General features: G+C 46.3%; 1 protein-coding gene across 1 annotated transcript in view; it reads left to right on the forward strand.

The window, feature by feature from the left end:
* Positions 1-292: 292 nt before the first annotated feature.
* nectin3b (nectin cell adhesion molecule 3b) overlaps positions 293-20,493 on the forward strand; it is a 28,537-nt gene continuing 8,336 nt past the window's right edge. Inside the window, exons 1-3 of the mRNA XM_080837207.1 lie at positions 293-406; positions 16,991-17,338; positions 19,147-19,446. Of these exons, the coding sequence (XP_080693333.1) occupies positions 316-406; positions 16,991-17,338; positions 19,147-19,446 (739 nt within the window). The 5' untranslated portion in view covers positions 293-315. The remainder of the gene's footprint in view (positions 407-16,990; positions 17,339-19,146; positions 19,447-20,493) is intronic.

Consider the following 20,493-nt stretch of genomic DNA (forward strand, 5'->3'; position numbering starts at 1 on the left):
TCATTTTTTATTCACCCAAAGCTTAACAAAGTTTTTAAAAAGCGTCATTAACATTTCTTTCTTCTCCTTATACTGCTGTTTGTGGCGTTTATGGGGCTTTATACGAATGACTCTGCTAAAGTGATAACTCTTTGGAAACAGTGTTACAATTGCCAGGCTACAGTAGATGGTCGGTTCGTTGTTTGTCAGGTGTGCCTGTGCACCCCTATGAAATGGTCTGCAGTGGTACATTCCAAAAGCGGACTGGTCTCTATGGAGTTGTTGCTGAGGAGGATTTTGAGTTACAGGAACGAACTGGAGAGCTCGCTGGGCGACATGGAGAGAAGAATGTCTGCGCGTTACTTTAGGAATAACCCTTACTCGGGCGGGAACACAACAGTTGCTCTTCTTCTTCTTACCGCATCAGGTAAGCTAAATGCTAAACCAACGTTAGCCCCTTTTTCCCAGAGAAGTTTTAGGAAACCAAACGAGTTCGTTACAGTACAGTGCTATGCACAACTGATGCACAGAAAAGTCTGTGCAAAGCAAGCAATTACTTTCGGCATGCAATCATAGTGCTGTTTTGTACTTACATTTTAAAAGTTTAAATAACAAAACATGCTGCACGCACACCCTTGAATGCGCTTTTTGTTCTCCTAATTAATGAGTGTTGATACTTTGGTCAGAACGCGGACTTTCTAAGTCCACGCGGTGTGTGTGACGAATGAGAACCACCGCATAAATCATATTGGTCCATAAAAGGTTCGATGTTTTAGTTGGTGATAAAGAGTAGCCTAACTGTAACGTCACGCTTCATGTTCTCGTTTAGTCTCGGTAGTGATCTCATTTGATGGTCAAAATATGCAGGTTTGGTTAGGCTGCCTCCAATTCAGGAAAATGTGAGGAAGGCTGCCTGAACTTCTGCGAAAAGCATTTTGCACTTCAATTAGTTAACCTAATTGGCCAATTAATGCAATGGCCCACCAAGGTCATTATTTAGTTGCACTGGTCATTGTGCTTGCTAGGCAGCTGTTCATCTGCTTCTTTCTGATCGAAATGGGGGAGGGAGGTCACTTAAAAACTTACCGACACGTGACCCCTAGTTATTTAGTGCCACCTGTTATGACCAGGGTGACGTCATACATTGGATAAACTGTCGGGGGAACAAAAGGTAGGATGACGTAATGTCGGTGAGATGGCTGGTTCAAGAAAATGTTACCAGGGACACTCAGATATTTTTTTTATTTAATTTGCGTGTGCTTCTCTTCATTGGTGTGCTCTTTGCTAAAACATGAAATAATGTCTTGATATCAGAGGACACCCTGCGGTGTTAAGGAAAGTGGGCTTTGCATCGCATCAATCACCACGGTCGTGGTGGCGATATTGCATAGTATAATTGACGTTCTTGCTTTCCCTCCCAGACATTGCGCTTTTATTTAGATGTTACATTATCAGCGGAAAAAATAACATAAGTGAGACGGTCCCCTTAGTCTCCTATTCAAGGCGTCAATGAACCCCCCAAATGGTTATTTGAACCATCCGCCGTGAGTTTCAGTGAAGGGTTGTCTTTCCCTCTGCCAGAGACGGAGTTGGATGCTGAGCTGTGTCTTTGTTTTGGTCGTTCAAACGTGCAATGTCACTTGTGGTGATGTGCGGTCTCTGCTGTCTATTGGCTGAGCTGAATAAACTGCTTAAATGCCATATAAGAGCAGCAGATTATTCATTCATTCAGCTCTACCCCATTCTCCTTTTAACACTCTGTCCTGTGCTCAGCTTTTCCCCTTATGGGTCTCCCTCTTCCCTCATGTCTCTTGTTCTTCCCTTTTATTTTTCCTTAATCTTTATTTTTTTCTTGGTTTCCGCACGTTCCTTGCACCTTGCTTTTAGTTATTTGAAGTATTCTCTTTTAAGAACTTGCAGTGTGCTGCTGAAAATTATTGCAGCTAAAGTGTTAGGAAACAGGTTTTTGTCTTTCAGTATAGTCATGGTTAAAAGCCTAGTAGATCCCATTGAGCTTTTTGTAACATCACTGTGGCAGACAAACTTAGCTTTGGAACATGATCATTTAACAAAATCAAAACAAAGAAAATATAATTGTCCCTTGTTGTTTTCTCATGTCATTGGGTTGGTCTCGAGGGTTCGCACTGACCAAAAGTTCTGTTTTAAAATAATTGTGTCTCCTTGTCTGGTAGTGTTGTCTTGTATTCCATTCACTCTTTTCTCTCTCTCTCTTTCCTCTTTCTTTCGATCAATACAACACAAAAGGCTGAAATGGGAATTGAAACATTAACAGTGCAATCCTTTCATAGGCTAATGGAAGTGCTTCTCTATTTCTCTCTCTCTCTCACACATTCTCTGTTGCTCTCTGTCCATCTTTATTTCTGCCTGTGTCTCTGTCTCCATCCCTGCTTGACTAGTGATTCACCATCCTCCTCCGTCATTAGGCTTGAGTCAGTATCAGGCTATGGGCAATACTTTCAGCTGTGTGGGTTTACAGTAAGGCAGCACACATAAAGATTCATGTGTAGTTATAATACTGTAACTTTTTCATGTTCCTTAAGTTTGTGTATTTTTTGATCAGCAAGTAATCGGTAAAACCAGTAACTACCCCCCCCCCCCCTATTTTTCCACATCCAGTGCTATGACTTCTTAAATTAGTTGACCCGTAGTTGGTGTACTCCGACGCCAATGACTTCTGTCCTTATTGGAAGAGATTTTCCTCTCTCTACCTCTCTGTGCAGCACAGGGGCATGCCACAAGGATAGAAATTGAATAATGGATGATATCTTTATATAGAGCCTTTCATCTGCGTTCATGTCTGCTCAGTGAAGGACCGCGGGAGAGAGTGGAGCACAACGCGTTTACGAGTCCCAGTCATGATGTATTATTGCTCTCTCGCAGTACTGTATGTGCCACCACACCTCAACTCTCAGGGAATTTACCAGGGATGCGCCGATACTGTGCTCACATAGTCATACTCCTAAAAAATGTCCTATACCTCTTTATGGTAACACTAAGGTAAACTCAAGGCTGTGCTCAGGTGGTGTTTTGTGATGTTTTGCTCCCCTATCAGACTTGCTTACCAGAAATAGTTGGGTAGGAGAGATTGATTGAACATCAACACCAGCATAGGCAAATTATTACGTACTCATATCGGTACTCTGTATCGGCAAGTACACAAATGTCAAAACTCGTACTCGAAAAGTGGTATCGGTGCATCCCTAGAATTTACACCAACATGGGCTTTACGGGCTCTGCGTTTTTAAAGATGCTGTCCATAATTCAGATTCTGTTTCAGTTTCACTAAAGGTTATTGATATTTGAGCTCAACAGCCAATCAAATTACGCCTCTCCCTTCCATGCTCCTGAAACACTGTGTTGATTGGCTGGGATTTTTCATGGCTCAGCCACTATGTTTGTTTCCCATTTACAGAGCCAGGACTGTGTACGAACACTGGAGTTTTTTGGGGCATGAACACTGAACAGACAGCTACAGGACCATGAAGAAACATTCACTGAATTTGATCAACAGTGTGTGGGATTAGGATCATGGACTGCACCTCTAAAAGGCATTTGTAATGTTTCTATGGGTTGGTCAGGGATAGTCTCACATACTCAGTGACTAAGACTCACACATCGATGGGATGATTCATTCAGTGAAGCCGTGGGCTCTGATCTGATTCGTCATAGCCACACTGTAAAGGTGAAGGGTAAAATGTCACCTTGACTCATACCAGCTTCATTATAGATCAGTGTTTTCTTTTAACCCAAGATGCTAAATCGCATATAATGGGTCTTTGTTCAGCTCGACCTTTGGTTGACCTACATGTGATGGTCTACAATAAAAACAACTATAGTAAAGTACATAAAACCTCACTGTGCCAGGCAGTTGGCCATTATCATTTGACCTTTTTGGTTTAGTTTTGTGTGGACAGTTTACACTGTACTGTTAACTGACTGCTTTGCCAGGTTTTAACCTTTAATCCTGACCTTTAGGCCAGCTTTGGAAGACAGAACTGGTGATGTATAGAAATGGAGGCAGACACGTTGATCCCAAAGAAAATGTAGGCATCTAATGACTTAAAACACGTAAAAGCAAACAGTCCACACCAGTGATTTGGAAATATAGCTGGTAGAAGAACTGCACTATACACAAACATTGTTTGACATAAATGTTTAGATTGCTTAGCAAATGTGATCATCTTAAAAGCATACCAGAGAGACCATAAAATGTTTGGTGTGCAGAGATTCTTAATTTGAGTAGATATTTGTCCCTAAAAGCACGCACTGGACTTTAACCCTACCCGTGTCTTTTTTTTGTTCGTTTTTTTTGTCTCTTTGACGCAAGTCTCTGAGAGAGGGCAAGAGAGAGGATTAGGCCTGGGCTCTAAACGGAAGAGGCCAGGGCCCGAGTGTTTTTTTGCAAATGAGATGTGGAGGATGATATTAAAATGTTGGAGATAAAAGAAGCGTTCTCTCTGATCTCTGTGTGAGCTGAAGCTTTAATCTTTGCTATCAGCTACCCAAGAGCCAGCTCTCCCTAACCAGCATGGGAACCCCAGCTGGCCGCGAGTATTCTGTCTTAGCACAGCAGGCCCGCCCGTGGGCCGGGTGCTTTGCCATTTCCACGGCGTTTACTCTGCACTAATTGGCCTTTTTTGATTTGACAAATTAGCTGGCATCCTTAAAGGGATGCAGCCGGATCTCTAGCACGCAGGGCCTTCATTAGTGAGCGGTCCCTCCGCTCAGAAAGTCAAGGTGTATGTTACAGGTGTAAAACCCCAGATGCAGTTAATGAGTACCTCTGTGTTTTTGCAACTGTTTCCCCCTCACCCTTTTCTAGCCCTCTAGCTCTGGTCGGCAGCTCTGATAATGGGTAAATTGAGATGGTTTTAGTGAAAATATTGTGAGAAATTATACATTGTGGACACAGATTCCCTCACCCCTGTTGCTTGAAGACTCTCTCTCCATCTCTTACTCGCTCTCCCGCCCTCCCCCTCCATCCCCTTCCCCCCTCCTTACTCTCCCTACCTCCCATCTTCCGTCATGATCTGTACATCTCTGTGGAAATGAGCCCACATAGCAGCTGACACCGGAACGAGCCGACCCGGCCCTGATCTGGCGTGATCCGCTCCAGGTTTGGCGGCTCTCTCCCTGGGAATGATCTGATCCATTATTCATGGCCTCACAAGGTCACGGGACTCATCATATTTGCGGTGACCTATGAAGCTGCTGTACAGGGAAACGGAAAACAGTGGTTGTGGGCCTGCCAGCCTGGTCAGAACCTTTACGTCCTCTTTCACTGGAGCCCAGAGTCAAATAACTCTGAATTATTTCCCAATGCTTTTGCCCCCCCCCCCCCCCCCCCCCATCAGGTCTGAAATAAATTTCATTTCCATTAGCCTAAGTCTAGCGTAATTGGCCAGTGAATTATTAATGTTCAGGCAGAATCTTAAATGCCAATGATGTCAGAAGCCAAACTCCACAGCACAGTGCAAAGGAGGGTGTTTCTTAATGTCATTTGTGCACAACCTTTAGCTCACTTCATAAATGAGTTCAAAATCCCCCCCTGCCCCCCTCCATCACCTGTGCCACTCTTCAGAGGTCAACTTCTTCACAGACCAGTTACCAGCTGCAATACTGTGATTAGTGATTAGCATAGGTCATACTGTTTGCAAAGGGCAAACTGAGTCTTCAGTGGCATTGGAATTCCAGGTCATTTAACTGAAGACCTAACCTTTACAAAAGGACCTCTTTGCGTATTTGTCCTCATCGGGCATGAGCGCCTTTAACTCTCCAGACACTCTTGTGCCAGACTGTGGTATCCTGATCGCAAGTGTATTGTGACATAGTGGGTAGGGATGCACTGATACCTCTTTTTTCAGACCGGGTACGAGTACTTACATTTGTGTCCTTGCCAAAACAGAGTACAGACACAAAATGATTTGCCTATGCCGGTGGTCTGTCAATTTCTCCCACCCAACTGTTTCCGTTAGGCCAGCCTGATGGGGCAGCAGAAATGGTAGACAGTCATAAGAGCCTGCTACCAGCTGTTTTTAGTGGGAAAATCTGATAGGGCAGGAAAAATGGACAGAATGCCTCCAGCACCTCACAGCCTTGAGTTTAATGCCATGTTGCCATGAGGTGCTACTTGTGTGGAGCATCAGTGAATGTTTGAATGAATGCAGGTACATAAGAACAGTATTGGCCCAATACCCCCGCATTGGCTGGTATCGGTGCATCCCCAATAGTCGGGAGTAAGACCGAGAAAGTTGTTTTTCACCGTAACATTACAGAATCAGTTCAGAATCAGTTAGTCATATCTATACCCACATTTTTTTCATTTGTCTTGGGCCCCATCACCACATTTAGATTGCAGTTTCATGGCACAGTTAACCATATGTGCTGACCTAATAGTCTACATAGTTTCCATTCCAGTGTTACTAATTATCCGTTGTGTATCTTTGTTCCTGAAACGGGCAGAGGTACTCTTATCCTGCTGCCTTGCCAGTGAAGCCCCAGCGCTGAAACAAAGCTCCGATTGTTTGAGGAATGTCATCAATTTTCTCCCCGCTCATTGTGCCTGTCTGTAGCCCTGGAAGTTTTTAATGAATACGAGGCCTGTCTGATATAGATTACAGTGTGTGTGTAAGAATATCACATTGTTTCAAAACCACAACCTGTTCTTCTGTGGGTGTCTGTCCACGGCGTGTTCGTAAGACAGCCTCTCAGGTGGTCTATTAAGCCCCTTTGAATAACCCTGTCCTCTTTATTTTCCACACGGTCACACACGCACCACGTTATGTGAGCCCTGGTTACCATGAAGCTGTTTAACATTTGAAAAGCCATTGAGTTGTGTGACATGTATGCCTATAAATAATTCCATTCACAGCCGAGAGTATTTATGGTAGGCCTGGCAGAACCGTGTGTGGGTGTGTACAAACTCATTCACTTAAAGGATTTCTAAGTTGTCAAAATGAGCTGAATAAGGCTGTGTAGCAGTATCCCTGAATGACCCTAAAACTGCCCTGTTAAGAGTTTCATGTTGAATCTGTTGAAGGAAACTTAATGTTAAACTGGGGAGAAGTTATGCAGAGCTGGGGCTGAGCTCTTCACACATGATGATGGGGGGGGGGACTGGTATGTTTGTTTAGTTTTTTTTTTATGGAAAGGGTACATATAGTTTCTGTACTTCATGGATGTAATGGGAATTACTGTGCAATCTTGCTTAATGACATCGAGAAATAAGCCTGCAAACTTCTTGCAGAATACGCATCGCAGTTGAATGCAGGTTGGTGTGTAATTTTACTCGCATAGGAGCTGAAAGCTTGGCTTTATAGCATTCTCCGCTAATACTCAAATTAAAAAGTTGACATCATACCTGCTACCATGACTCTCTGTCTCTCTGTCTGTGTGTGTGTTTTTGTGTGTGTTAAGGCGAAACCCTTGTAAGTGCAGTGAAGTCACATCTTTGCTGTTAATGGATGGCTGAATGGTTAGGCTCTTTTGTGAGCCAGTACTGGATAGGAACTAGCCTAATTCTTTTTAGTATTAGACTGTGGACGGATAGTAAAAAATGATGATGATGATGATGTCCTTTCCGGACCACTTTTCCTTGGCCTTGATGGAACACCTCATGTGGTCAAGGAAAGATGTGAAGGAGAATTCATCAGGGAGGACAACCACACTGCTAAGGCCATGAAATGAAATAGGAGCTGTTGTTATTGACGTGGGTCTTTAAATTGCTGCATTCAATTGTGGGATGGTGTTTTTAGTTCTAGGTGGCAATTAGCCCAACTCTGACAAAAATGTAACGCTAGATGGCATCTTCACCAGGTCTGGGTCGGATCTGTTCGTCTCGGATGCTTTCTGGGGATGACGTCGCCTTAGCCAATTCTGTCCCCTCTCTCCTCCCCGCCAGTTCTGACGGCTCATGTCAGAATTATTCCTCTCTCCCAGACGGCAGACGGAGAGGTTGGCTGTTCTAGACTGCAGCGGATCTGGCCCGGGCGGTACCGCGTCTGTGCCGGCATCCACCGCCGTCTGCTGCTGTGGCTGGCAGACTTAATGATGTCCCTTTTCATTGGCATTGGCAGAGCGGTTTTCAATGACTGTGATTATTTCAGGTCATTCTCCCAGCGACAGGCAGCTCCCTGCCACTCCTCATTTTAAAGCCCTTCAGCCGGGGACCAGAGCCTCCGATCAGAATAGAAAAAGCCAACTTTACAGCAGCTCGCTAATACAGCACACCTATCAGCCTGCTGTTTCAGCTTTCTTTTCAAATTTCAATTTCCAGTACTGTTGACATTCTTTGATTGTGGATTTGGATTGCATCAAGGCTCATAAGCAATTGGCACATCAGAAAGCTTTATATTTTCACCCACATCGTTTCTCTTTCCAGTCATTTTCGTTTCTTTCTTGGTCGACACAATTATAAAATGGGGACATCTTCTTCTTTTTTTTTTTTTTTTTCGTCTTGTCTATCTCCTGGCTCTTCAATTAGCCCCATTCAGTCCCCAGGGCCATTCATTTGGATGCCACACAAGAAAGCTGTGTTGGTGTTTGATATGACTGCACACTATTCTCTCACTGCAGACGTACAGACTCTTGCATAGAGTGGGCTGTTTGGCTGGAGGACAGTTTCACATTTTAGCTCGAAGCTGATATCAGAAATGGGTTTTAAAAAGGAGTGTGGTAGTCATTGATTTCATTGGAATAATTCATACAGAGCTCCGGTGCGCATCTCTCAGTCTCTGTCTCTTACACACACACACACACATTTTCTTTCTTTCTCTCTCCCTCTCTTATGCATACACAGGCTCTCTATCTCTCACACACACCTGCTCTGTCAGTCTGTCTCTTACACACACACACACATTTTCTTTCTTTCTCTCTCCCTCTCTTATGCATACACAGGCTCTCTAGCTCTCACACACACCTGCTCTGTCAGTCTGTCTCTTACACACACACACACACCTCCCTCCCATCTCCTGTGTGCCTTCACTCTTCATACCTCGTTAGCTTCTGATCGTTGCCGTTATTGGGCTTCTTCTGACCAACAGTTGAGCCATCGCCACTTTCCCTCTTTCAGTTACCCTCATTTTTCACTCGCTCTCTCTGATTCCCTCCCTCGCTCACTCCCTTGTTCCCTCGCTCGCAGGGAAGATGAGATGAACACGGTGATTGTGGGGTCTGCAGGGAGAACGACTCCATGGTGTACAGACATTAAAGCGTGTCTTTGTTGCTTAACAAAGCCAATTCTAGCTTTTTTTTCTTTCTTTTTTGTCTTATCCATCTTTTTTATATCCATGTGTGTCTGTGAGTACATTTGTGTGTGTGTGTGTGTTTTTTTTGTTGGTTAGAGTGTATTTGTTCATGCCTTTACATATGCATACTTGTGTGTGTGTGTGTGTGTGTGTGTGTGGTGTGTTTGTGGCCTGTGTTGGGATGAGCTAGGCCCTGCTTTCTCCCCAGCCCCTATGAGGCTTGTGGTCTTTGAGGGGGATTTTGGGGATGATGCGCCGGCCAGATTTCCTAGACAGGCAGACTACCCCTCCAGGCCCTGTGAGTCCAAGCACACATGTTTTTTTAGGCTGTCGCCGTCTGGGACGCCCCTGCACCTACCACAGCGAGCGCTCAGGGCTCCCTCTAATACAGACCCCCGTCTTCTACAAATGCTCCTCTGTGCAGCGTGGCAGCCCAAAGTCGCCCCAATAGTTTGATCCCTCTCCTCCAAGTGTCTGGGTTTGACTTTGACTGACTGTGTTCCTCTCATATCTGAAGTTGGTTTTGAAATGCAACGTTTGATAGATTTGCCTGTGTAAAATCAGATAATCGAAAGAAGCGGGATCCCCTAAATTAGGTTTTTTTTTTGTATGCTGTTTGCTTGCAGAGGCACTGTGGAGGACATCTTGATGGGGAAGTCCTGTTTCCCATTTCCATGTGCGTATCTCATTACTGCTATCAGTTTGAGCGCTTCAGAGGAGGAGGGAGAGGAGGCGCACAATGAAAACGCAGAAACAACAGTGAATCATTAGTGCCATTACTCATGTCTTAAAAATCCTCATCTTGTAAGTTGTTCCAGGATGGTGATGTAGGTATTTTAGCGAGGCCAGTGTAAACGGCATGAACTAATGTTATTGCCAGACTTTTTTTTTTGTTCTCGTTTGGCAAGAGGCTCAAGTCTGTAGACTCCCTTTGAAGAGCGAGGTTGTTTTTTTTTTTTTTGCGGAACTCCTACAATGACGTTGATGCTAGTTCTAGAATTTACATCGAAACGGTCACTTAAGTTCACTATTACTTCATCAAATAGAAGCTTCAGTTAGCAACATTCTAATGACTTATGTGATGGTACTCCTCAAAGGGTTAAACATAGATCTAAACAGATCAGCTCGAAAGGCCGCTGGTCTTTGGAAAGAATGCTCTTCCCTTCAGTGCATTAGTCATGTTGATTTGCACCCAAAGAAAGAGCCTGAGCCAGCTGCGAATGAACGGTGGATGTACGTTTGCACAGCAGCGGTTCTTGGGCAGATTCTGAAAGGGTGTGGGTGAGCTGAGATCACTGATTCGATGTCTGATTTAAGAAGCCGTTCACTTTGACCTGAAGAGAAGGAGAGAAACATTTGAAAGCTTGACTGAGAAGAAATGGCCCCCGTGTCTGGCTGTCTGTCACCTTCTCTCTCTACATCTCACCCGTCTCTCTCATTTACTCTGAACCTGAAGAGAGGAGGAAGTTAGACAGATGGTCAGCTGAGAACAAATACCTGTGAGACTTGAGTGTCTCCCTCCCATTTGCGTCACTCCACGTCTCTCTCTCTCTCGCTCTCTCTTGGCTCTGTTCTCTCTGTACTGTTTAATGTGCTCCATCTTGTTTAAGACCAGTCAGAGAGAACGCTGTTCACATCTTTAAAGCTGTCAGGTTGGGCAGCAGAGACTGAATGCAAGCTGTCTGCAGAAGTAGGCTGAAGGGATTGGGAGGATGAAGTGGGGACTGCAGGTTTACGAGCTGGAAAGTGAGTGAGATCACGCCTAAAGAATGATTACAATGGGAGATGATTTCAGGCTAAAACGTCTGCCCAGGAATTTCATCATCAGATGTTTAGTCCTTGTGAGTTCTACCCATCTGTAACATTTCACGCCATGTGAAGCTTCTTTTTTTTGCTTTTTGTCCTGTGAAACAGTTACTGCTGGATCACAGATTCCTTTTCTGTTTTCGCTGTGAGTCTATAAAGGACTAATTTGTTTTTAAATCTAAGGGACCGTCCAACCCTCCAGTGGTGCGAGTGCCAGCGCCAGCGGGCGGGTGAAGTCTGGCAGCCCGAGAGCCTCTCTGCGGTCTAGACGCCGAGCGTGCTGACGGAGCACCATGAGTCACTCTGTCCGACCACCCCGCCACCACTGCTGCGAGCGCACAAGCCCAGTGGGTGATGAGGCGATTCCGAGATACACAACAGATATGGGCCAGTGCTGGGCCGGACCCAGACCAGAGCTCCCTCCATAGGCAAATGCTATCAGGGAGATCACGTAGCCATTTTCCATTTCCTTTCTTCCGCTACCCTTGCTGTAGCCCAGTCTTCGTGGGCCAGCTCTGATCATCTGGAGTTCCTGTTTGTTGCAAACATCAGCTTTAAGCAAATCAGATATATGCTGTCTGAATGGAAAGTCCCAGCAGATGGTAGCCATTTAATGTTTTCATTAATAGCGAAACAGAGTTTAAATATTACGGAGAACCTTGCACGGTGTATCTGCCATTTGCAGACTCCATTCCCATTTCCACTGATGTTAATTACAGAGATTATAGCAAAGTTAATGAACCACCTCACTGCTAATGGGTTTGTCATCATTGGCTCCTGCCAGTTAATCATCCCCCATTGTGCACCAAGAAACTGGTTGAGTTGTCAATGCTGAAACTATGGGGAAGTAGCCTATGTGCTGAAACTATGGTAGCCTATGTGCTGAAACTATGGTAGCCTATGTGCTGAAACTATGGTTGAGTAGCCTATTGATATGCTCCCATCCTTCCCAGTTGGTCTAAAAATGATTTGACCACCAAGCTGAGTGCCCTCTTAGAAAAGAGTCTGAGAGCCCCCTCACACACGCATACAAACGCACACACGCACACACACACCCTCCCTCAATGAGGGTTTAGGCCGTGGAGACATTCTGGGCCATTTGTCTTGTGGTGGTGGTTGGTGGGAGAGACATGGGGGGGCTGGGGGGGGTCTGAAGTGTAGTGCATTCCTGTGCCTGCATTCTGGGCCCTGCTCTTCAGGGGGCCTGGCGGGAGGGCGGGGGGGTTGTGCTTTATTGGCATTTAGTAATGTGCAACCAGAGACCCCGGAGCTGCTACTACCCTCAGTAATAATGTAACCTTTAACCCTCCCCACAACTGTATAAAAAAAGATGACCCCACATGTAGACACACACAGGTCAGGTCTCCAGTGTTTTTATCTTTTTTTTTTTTTTTTAGTTTTTTTTATCTTGCACTAATGCCCTTTCACTGCCCTTCCTCAGTACTGTCTATGGCTGGGTTTGTTATTTTGTGTGTGTGCGTGTGTGTGTGTGTGTGTGTGTTACACCTTAGGGGGCTTGTGTTTGATGCTCGTTCAGAGGACATTCCTCTATCTAGAAAAGCAGCATGGCCCCTTATAGTGTGTGTGTTTGGTTATCTAGGTTGGTGGGCCATGTTTGCCAAGGCCATTATTGCATCTGCATAAGCATCAGATTGAGTTCCTCAGCCGGGAACAAGGACATTGTTTTTGTGTTGTGCATGTAGGACCTACCATGTAGGAGTACACCACTAACTTCATGGGGGGCAGCGGTCTGGGTTTGTCTGCTGCTCTGTAAGAGTGCCATGTGGTTGGACAGAGTCTTGAAGGAGGAAGACAAGTTTGCCTTGCAGCTTTAAAGCTCATAAGTTCCGCACTTCACAGCCTATTAAGAACAACAAGAAAATCCTCACCCCTAGTGCTTTACTCCAAACCATGCTAGCGTGACACGGAAGAGGTTTTTTTTCTTTTTTTCTTTTTTCTTTCACTTTATTGCCTTAGATCTGCTCTTAAGCAGTGTTCTTGAAAAGGAAACAAAGACTCCGGGTTTACACCAGAAACTACATGGATAGAAGCCGACACTGCAATGGATCCATTCCTCACTCTTCTGGGCAGAAACACTCTAGTCAAATCCACTGTGAAGTCAAATGCCTGGTAGGATGGATATTGACACGTGGTTGGCTGAGACTTTCCTAACTTTATTACATATGATACCTGAAGACAACACATTCACACGGTGAGGTCACCTCAGTCAAGGCCAACAGACTAAAACACAGAGGCCAACTTATAATTGGAACATCAGCTCACCTCTCGTTTTCTGTTAATGCTTCGAAGATGGAGACTACCATCATGGGGGGGGGGCCATCAGCTGCCTCATGTCATTGGCACAGGACAAGGAATGGCAAATGTTGGTCGTAAGGCAATCTGATCCCCCACAGCCTGCTCATTTAGAGATCACTTGTGGTGACCTGTGGGGGCGTCCTGTCATGGTCACAAAGGTCTTTCCTCAGCATGAATGCTGATCCATTCCGTTCTCCACAAAGGTTAAATCCAGAACCTTCTAAGAGTTTGCTTTTCAGTTTGATGACGATGACGAGGATGATCCTTTCTGAGGTTGTACCAGCCTCCATCAAATGTGAGATGTCTTTAGTAAAAGACCCTTAATGTACAGATTTAGGCATTCATGCAATTAAATTGTAGAGCAAGGTGCTAAAGTGCTAACATTGGGGTCATTGGTACAGTTCCTAAGAAACCTAAAAATCTATCCCTTAACTGTATTGGAAGTCTCTGTATTAATGGGTCTGCTAAATAATTGTAATGATAATCTGTATTGCTTGTGTATGCATGCTATGTGTTTACTGTGATACAACTAAAAGTGTAGTGCCTCTTGTATCCTTCGACACCTGGCATTTCACTCACGTGTGTTGGGGGGAGGGGGGGGGGTGAGCTGAGGGAGGCAGTTTGTGGAGCTTAACCCCCCCGAGGGACTGCCGTACCCTTGGCTTCAGGACATCTGAATTGTCTGTGTCACTGTTTTCTTGACCTCTGCGTCCTGCGCCGATCTCCGAGATGCACTGTGCATTTTAACATGTGTTTAACAGTCCGCGCTGGACACAGGATCCAGGACTGCACTCATCAATTTCGTTTTTTTTGTTTATGTGTGCACAAAAGCCATTGTGTGGGTATACACAATTAATTTAGTTTGTGGTGAATGAGAGAGATGGTAGACATATGTTCCGATATGCTTTGCTGAATCTGTCTCTTATCTTTCTCTCGCTATGGAGTCTAATTAACGAAATAAGCGCTTACTCAGAGCCACCTGATATCAAAGTAATTGATGGGCTTTAGTGATTCTCTGCGCTCCCTTTTATCATCGTCCTCTCTCTGTTTTAAGGGGGACACCGGCTGGGGAGGCTGACTATCACTCCTCTACTGCGATTATTTTTAGCCTCCCTCCGAGGAGCCAGGGGAGTTGGGGAAATAAAAGCATTTTACTCCCCTGAGAGCTGCTTACTAATGTATGGCCATTTGGAGAAAACTGAGCTCGTTTCGGCTTGTGTCTTCCTCTTCCTCCGTGACTGGAGGAAGGGGTGCTTTCATGTCATTGTGATATATATTTTTTTCTTCCTTTATCCAGTTGGCAGTTGGGTCTGTTCTGGGCCGTTCATACTTCTGACATTCATAATGGATCATCTTGTCTCTCTGGGAACCTTTCTCTTCCCTGAGTGTCTGAGCTCCGGTCTCTAAGTTCAAACTCGTGTTCTGTGGGGTGTGTCCTCTCTGGCTCTCCATTCAAAAGCGTGTGTGTGTGTGTGTGTGTTGCCCTCGACATTCACTGGCTCCCTGTTCTCCATTTTGGGCTGGGCCTGCCTCATTGATACTTCATAACGACTTCACTTCTTCTTAATGAGGATGTCCTCTTCACTCGTTCTTCTGTTGCCCATCCCTCGCTCATTCAGGTTTTTTCTCTCTCAACATATTCAGTTCCTCTCAAGTCTCTTCTCTGGCTGAGACATTTATTTGAAAGGGTGGAGGGGGGAATGTGGTTGGTGGGTTGGTTGAGGGGGGTGGGGATTGTTGTTGGCAAGACAAACGGTCAGGCGGAATGTTTGGTGTCTGTTGCCAGGCAATGCGGCGGGTTTTGATTTACGATTACGTCTTCCGACCAGCAGCTTGTTGCAATTAGGGATGTCGTTGAAGGAGAGGAGGGAGTTGGTTGTTCTGCATGCGCGATCCTTGTTTATCTGTCCGACTTCCATCCCCTGACGTGCGTTTGCATTCCTAATTTTATCGATTCACTTCCTCTTTCCGATTAATGCTGTCAGCTTTTCCCTCCCAATTTTGTGCCTCATCTCTCTCCCTCCCTCCCCCTCTCTCTCCTGGCTGTGAGCTCTCCTCCATGTTCCTCAATTCTCCTCCTCCATGGTCTCTTCCAGTCATTGATCTCTGTATGTGGTGCGGATGGCTTTTTTTAGTGGGTAGACTGAAAGCAATGAAATCCAGATTGTGTAAAAACGCAGCCTTGCTCTCTCTGGTCTGCGATGTGGTGGCTGAAAGGCCTGGCTTTGGTTCCTGTGTGCAGTTCACCCCTCGGACAGCCATCCTAATGCTCCTGTGACTGCTTACGCACAGACAGCCACTTGCATGAGTGTATGCATCTGTGCACAAAGATCTTCGATAATACTCTCAGCTTGGATTAATCAATACCCTGAGCTCAGATAGATGCGTACTCTGAACTCGTGCTTAGTTGGGTTTAAAGGTCGCAAGTAGGGTCTTTGTGAAGCTTCCCATTGCCATGAAGGAGGGTTGGTTTGGCAGCCTGATGAGTCCCCAGGGTCTGCAAGATGTGGCTGCAGAGCACAACAAGATGCACACATGGCACAATGGAAGGAACATCTGTATGAACCTGTGGCCATGGTAACCGTGCATGTAGCACACCCTAAAGGGGAGGGTTAGGGTTAGCGTGTGACCATGGTAACCTGCACCTAGCATGCCCAAGGGGTTGGCAACACTGATCATGCCCAGATCTGGGTCGAATTTGGGCCCTACCTGTTCTAGAGTTCGTTGCCATGTGGGAGGTCTGATTCAGTTTAGTGCCGGGTGTTCTCCTAATGAAGCCCATCACACAGGCACGACACATGTGTCACCATGGGAATGAAGGGTTTGATCAAGTCAGTTTTCACTTTAAGCCAAAACCTTTTCATGTGGTAATGGTGAGAGGAGAGGGAGAGAGAGTGTGTGTGTGTGTGTGTGTGTGTGTGTGTGTGTGTGTGTGTGTGTGTGTGTGTGTGTGTGGTTCTTAGTGCGACTGCAGCTGTTGGACTGTAATAAGACACACAGGTTGTCCTCATGTGGCCCCTCTGGTCTCTTACTCTTTACCATGGACACACACATTCACATGCAAACACACACACATGGGATGCACCCACACACACTCACATGCAGACACACCCGCAAACGCATACTCAGACGTAGATTATTCACACACACAATGACTCACCCACACGCACACACACACACACACAGAGACGCACTCAACGGTCTTGCATGCACACGCATCCATCCATCCAGCCCTCCACGCACGCACACAGACGTTCACACGTATGGACGCACACTCTTGCATGCAAACACACACACACACTAAAGATCACACAGGGATGCACACACACTCTTTTATGCAAACACAAACCTACTCACAAAAGGATACAGTAACTCTCTTTAAAAGAGACTTTATGTGCAGTTTAATGATAAAAGGCAAATTTCAACAAGGCAAGCCAACTGTGGTTGAAAAATTGGGTCAGTTTTATGCTAGAAACTAGTTTTTGGACCCAGCAGAATTACAGTTGGTCTGAAACACAACACATGCTGTTCCTGAACAGGCTAATTGTGCGCCTCAGGCTGCCTCCATCTAATTCTCAGACGGTGTTTTTGTGTTTCCTTCTCCATGCATCTGTCTCTCACAGGTGTGCTGGGCAACCAGGTCCTGGTTCCACCGCGGATCAGTGCGGTTCTGGGGAAGAACGTGACCCTGGGGTGCCGTGTGGAGGTAGACAGCAACCTGAGCCTTACCCAGAGTTCCTGGGAGCGGCGCCTGCCGTCAGGCTCGGTCACGCTGGCCGTGTACAACCCCGTGCACGGCATCTCCGTCCCGCCGGAATACCAGCGGCGCCTCTCCTTCCGCTCGCCCTCGCCACATGACGCCACCATCGTGCTGGAGGATGTGGGATTTGCCGACATCGGCATCTACACCTGCAAGGTCGCGACCTTCCCCCTGGGGAACACCCAGGCCTCCACTACTGTCAGCGTGATGGGTAAGGACTGGCCAGTGTGTAGTGGGTGTCCAGTGTTGGCCACTGTATAACATGCAAAGCACACCTCTCTACAGGCCTTCCTCCTGTTTATGGAAACTTTGCTGGTAGACAAAACGTTGGTAGATGGTGCTGTTTTTTCAGTTTGTGGGGTTTGAATTTTTTAAACTTGACTGTTTAGTGGTATGAGGGTATCCAGACAGGTTTCAGATTACATGGGCTTTTTTAAATTGTAGGCATAGACAAATGACAAAAATCAAGATTCAAGCGAGACTTAATTACTTAATTAGTAAATCGAGTCTGTAGATTGTGGTCTCAATTTCAATGTGAGAGTAGACGGTACTATTAACTGACCACAGGGATAAAACACAAAACAATACATCCTAGTGGTCAAGTGTTTATCCATATGCAAGACAGGATATGTTAGATATACTTAACTCTGTGCTGTCAAGTATCAACCAAAACCTTCTTTTTGTGGATTGTAGGATTGATAATGACTCTTGTATTCCCCTGCCTACATGGAGCCAGACTTGTGTTTTGCATGTTTTATAACTCAGAGGGAAGAGCAGGCACCATACGGCCCAGGTTGGTTTGGTCAGGAGAGAGTTGAGACGAGTAAAAGAGACATGGTAAGGCAGGCACTTCTCTCTACAGACTCCAGAAGAGAGGAAAGAAAGAGGGAGAGAGGGTAGAGAGAGAGGGTTAGAGAGGGGGAAAGGGAGAAAGGGAGAGGGGGAGGGTGGAGGGTGGAGGGTAAATGGGAGGGAGAGAGGTAAGGAAGGAGAGGAGAGGAGAGGAGGTTGAAATGGTGACAAATGCTGTGTGATTGCTCCAGTGCATAAGTAGCCTTTTATAGAGGGGGAAAGGAGGAAGGGAACGAGGGGAATGACGGAGAGTGAGTGAGGGGGACACACTGGGCTCAGACTACAGCTATAAATGGAGCCATAGGAATTTTGAAAGCTAGGTGTGTGTGTGTGTGTGTGTGTGGGTGTGTGTGTGTGTGTTGGGTGGGTGGGTGGGTGGGTGGGTGTGCACGCCCTTTCAGAACATGCTGGGGTTGTTGTGTCACAGAAACATGCAAGGGAAGAGGTATGCACGTCTATTTTAAGGCACTCAAATTGGCGGAGGGGATACAGTGGTAAGGTCAGTTTGGATTTTGCAATTAAACACAGACGAATATGTAAACACTGCTATTAGACACTTCCATTCGAGAGGGAGGGGGTGCCCCGTCCAGTGTGTTTCCATCAGATCACCAATGGCCTTCCAATCAGCACATCTTCAGATGCTTCTAGTATGGCGTTTCCCTAGCGCTCTCTCTCTCTCTCTCTCTCTCTCTCTCTCTCTCTCTCTCTCGTGTAATGAAATCTAAAATGTGGGCTATGGACCTGATCGATTGTCCTAATAATTTGACATGGACAGTAATTAGTTACTAAATAAGGGAACAAGGGAGGAACATCATAAATCATTGTCGGGATTTTCTGCAGAGTTGGCCTTAGCTGATCACTCTGGACTGTTGCCCAAAAGTGGTGTTGTGCTATGACCATCGTTACAGAGACACCGCTTAAAACGATGGTCTCGCTGTGGTTGTAGCACAACAAAGCTTTTGGGAAGCACGACCTTACAAAAATATGATGTTCAACAGAGTATTGCTTAAAATTAGTTGGGCACCACGCCTTCTGTTCAAAAGCAGCATTTGTGTTCCTTTATTTTGGCTTAAACTATGCAGAATGTTCTGATCAATCATCAAGACGATGAGTCATGTTTCTGGCCGCCTTATTGAAAACGTCATTCTCTCTCTTCCTGTTTGCCAGTGGAGCCGAAGGTGTACGTGTCTGCGGGCCCAGTGGCGCTGGTCGACGGCGGCAACGAGACAACAGTGGCTACGTGCATGGCTGAGCGGGCGCGGCCACCCGCCGAGGTCACCTGGGAGACGGATCTGCACGGCGCGTCTGAGGCACACCTTCAGGACGAGGCCAACGGCACCACCACCACGCAGGTGCAGTACATGTGGCACCCCATACGGCACGGCCAGGGACACACCCTCACCTGCGTGGTGCGCCACCCTGCCCTGCAGGCCGACTTCAGGGTGCCCTACCTGGTCAGCGTGCTCTGTGAGTATCTCTTACTTGTTCCCCCCCCTGATCGATTCCCCCGTCTGATCCGTTACCTACCTACTCAGTGTGACCGGTGAGGTATCTCTGATCCGTTACCTACCTACTCAGTGTGCCCGGTGAGGTATCTCTGATCCGTTACCTACCTACTCAGTGTGCCCGGTGAGGTATCTCTGATCCGTTCCAGCAGAACTGCTAGCATGACTGGGTGTGGGGTCTACAAATGTCCGTGTAGATGAGACCGTTAAAGATCGTTCATACTCCTCAAAGGAGGTATGTCTAGGCTGAGGGAATTTAGCTCAGAATGTTGTCTGCACTGAGATCTGTTCCCATCTTACACTTGATCTACTGGGCTGAAGCGGAGACGGTAGGAAGCAGCAGGATGATTGCATTCCCCATCTCCCACATGACATATTTGTGTGCGTGTGTGTGTGTGTTGACGCGGGTAGTTGTCTGTCTTTGTAGAATACATGTGAGTATACCACTGCTCTCTCTCTCTCTCTCTCTCTCTCTCTCTCTCTCTCTCTGCGCTCAAAGCCATGTGGTTTAGTGATGTCCTCAGAGTGAATCTGTCTTTCATATTAATGTAGTCGTCCGCATCATGCAGGCTTCATGCTCTGCTGTCAGTAGAAACTCTGCACGCAAACTATGCCTTTACCTCACCAATGTACTGTCCTCTCCCCTGACTCAGGCTCCAGTAGTCCACATCTCCCCAGGAGCCAGAGCATGCAGTGCATAGAAATAAGGAAAGAAAAAGATTTAAAAAAAGGAAATAAATAAATGAAAAAATATACGGGGGGGGAGGGGGGGGGTGGGGGAGGAATGTAGAGACGGAAGAGATTCACTGGGACACCCGTCTCCTCATGTGTCCCTGAAGTGGCGCTGAGAAACGCTGGCAGCTAGGGGGTTAGCCTTAGCCACCTCACCTCCTCTCCTCCCCCTCATCCACCTCCTCTTTCTCCCCTCCTCCTCCTCCTCCTCTTTCTCTCATTCTCCCTCTCATTCTCCCTCCTCCTCTTTCTCTCATTCTCCCTCTCATTCTCCCTC

The sequence above is a fragment of the Sprattus sprattus genome, assembly GCF_963457725.1.
Source record: "Sprattus sprattus genome assembly, chromosome: 1".
NCBI classification, from domain to species: Eukaryota; Metazoa; Chordata; class Actinopteri; order Clupeiformes; family Clupeidae; genus Sprattus; species Sprattus sprattus.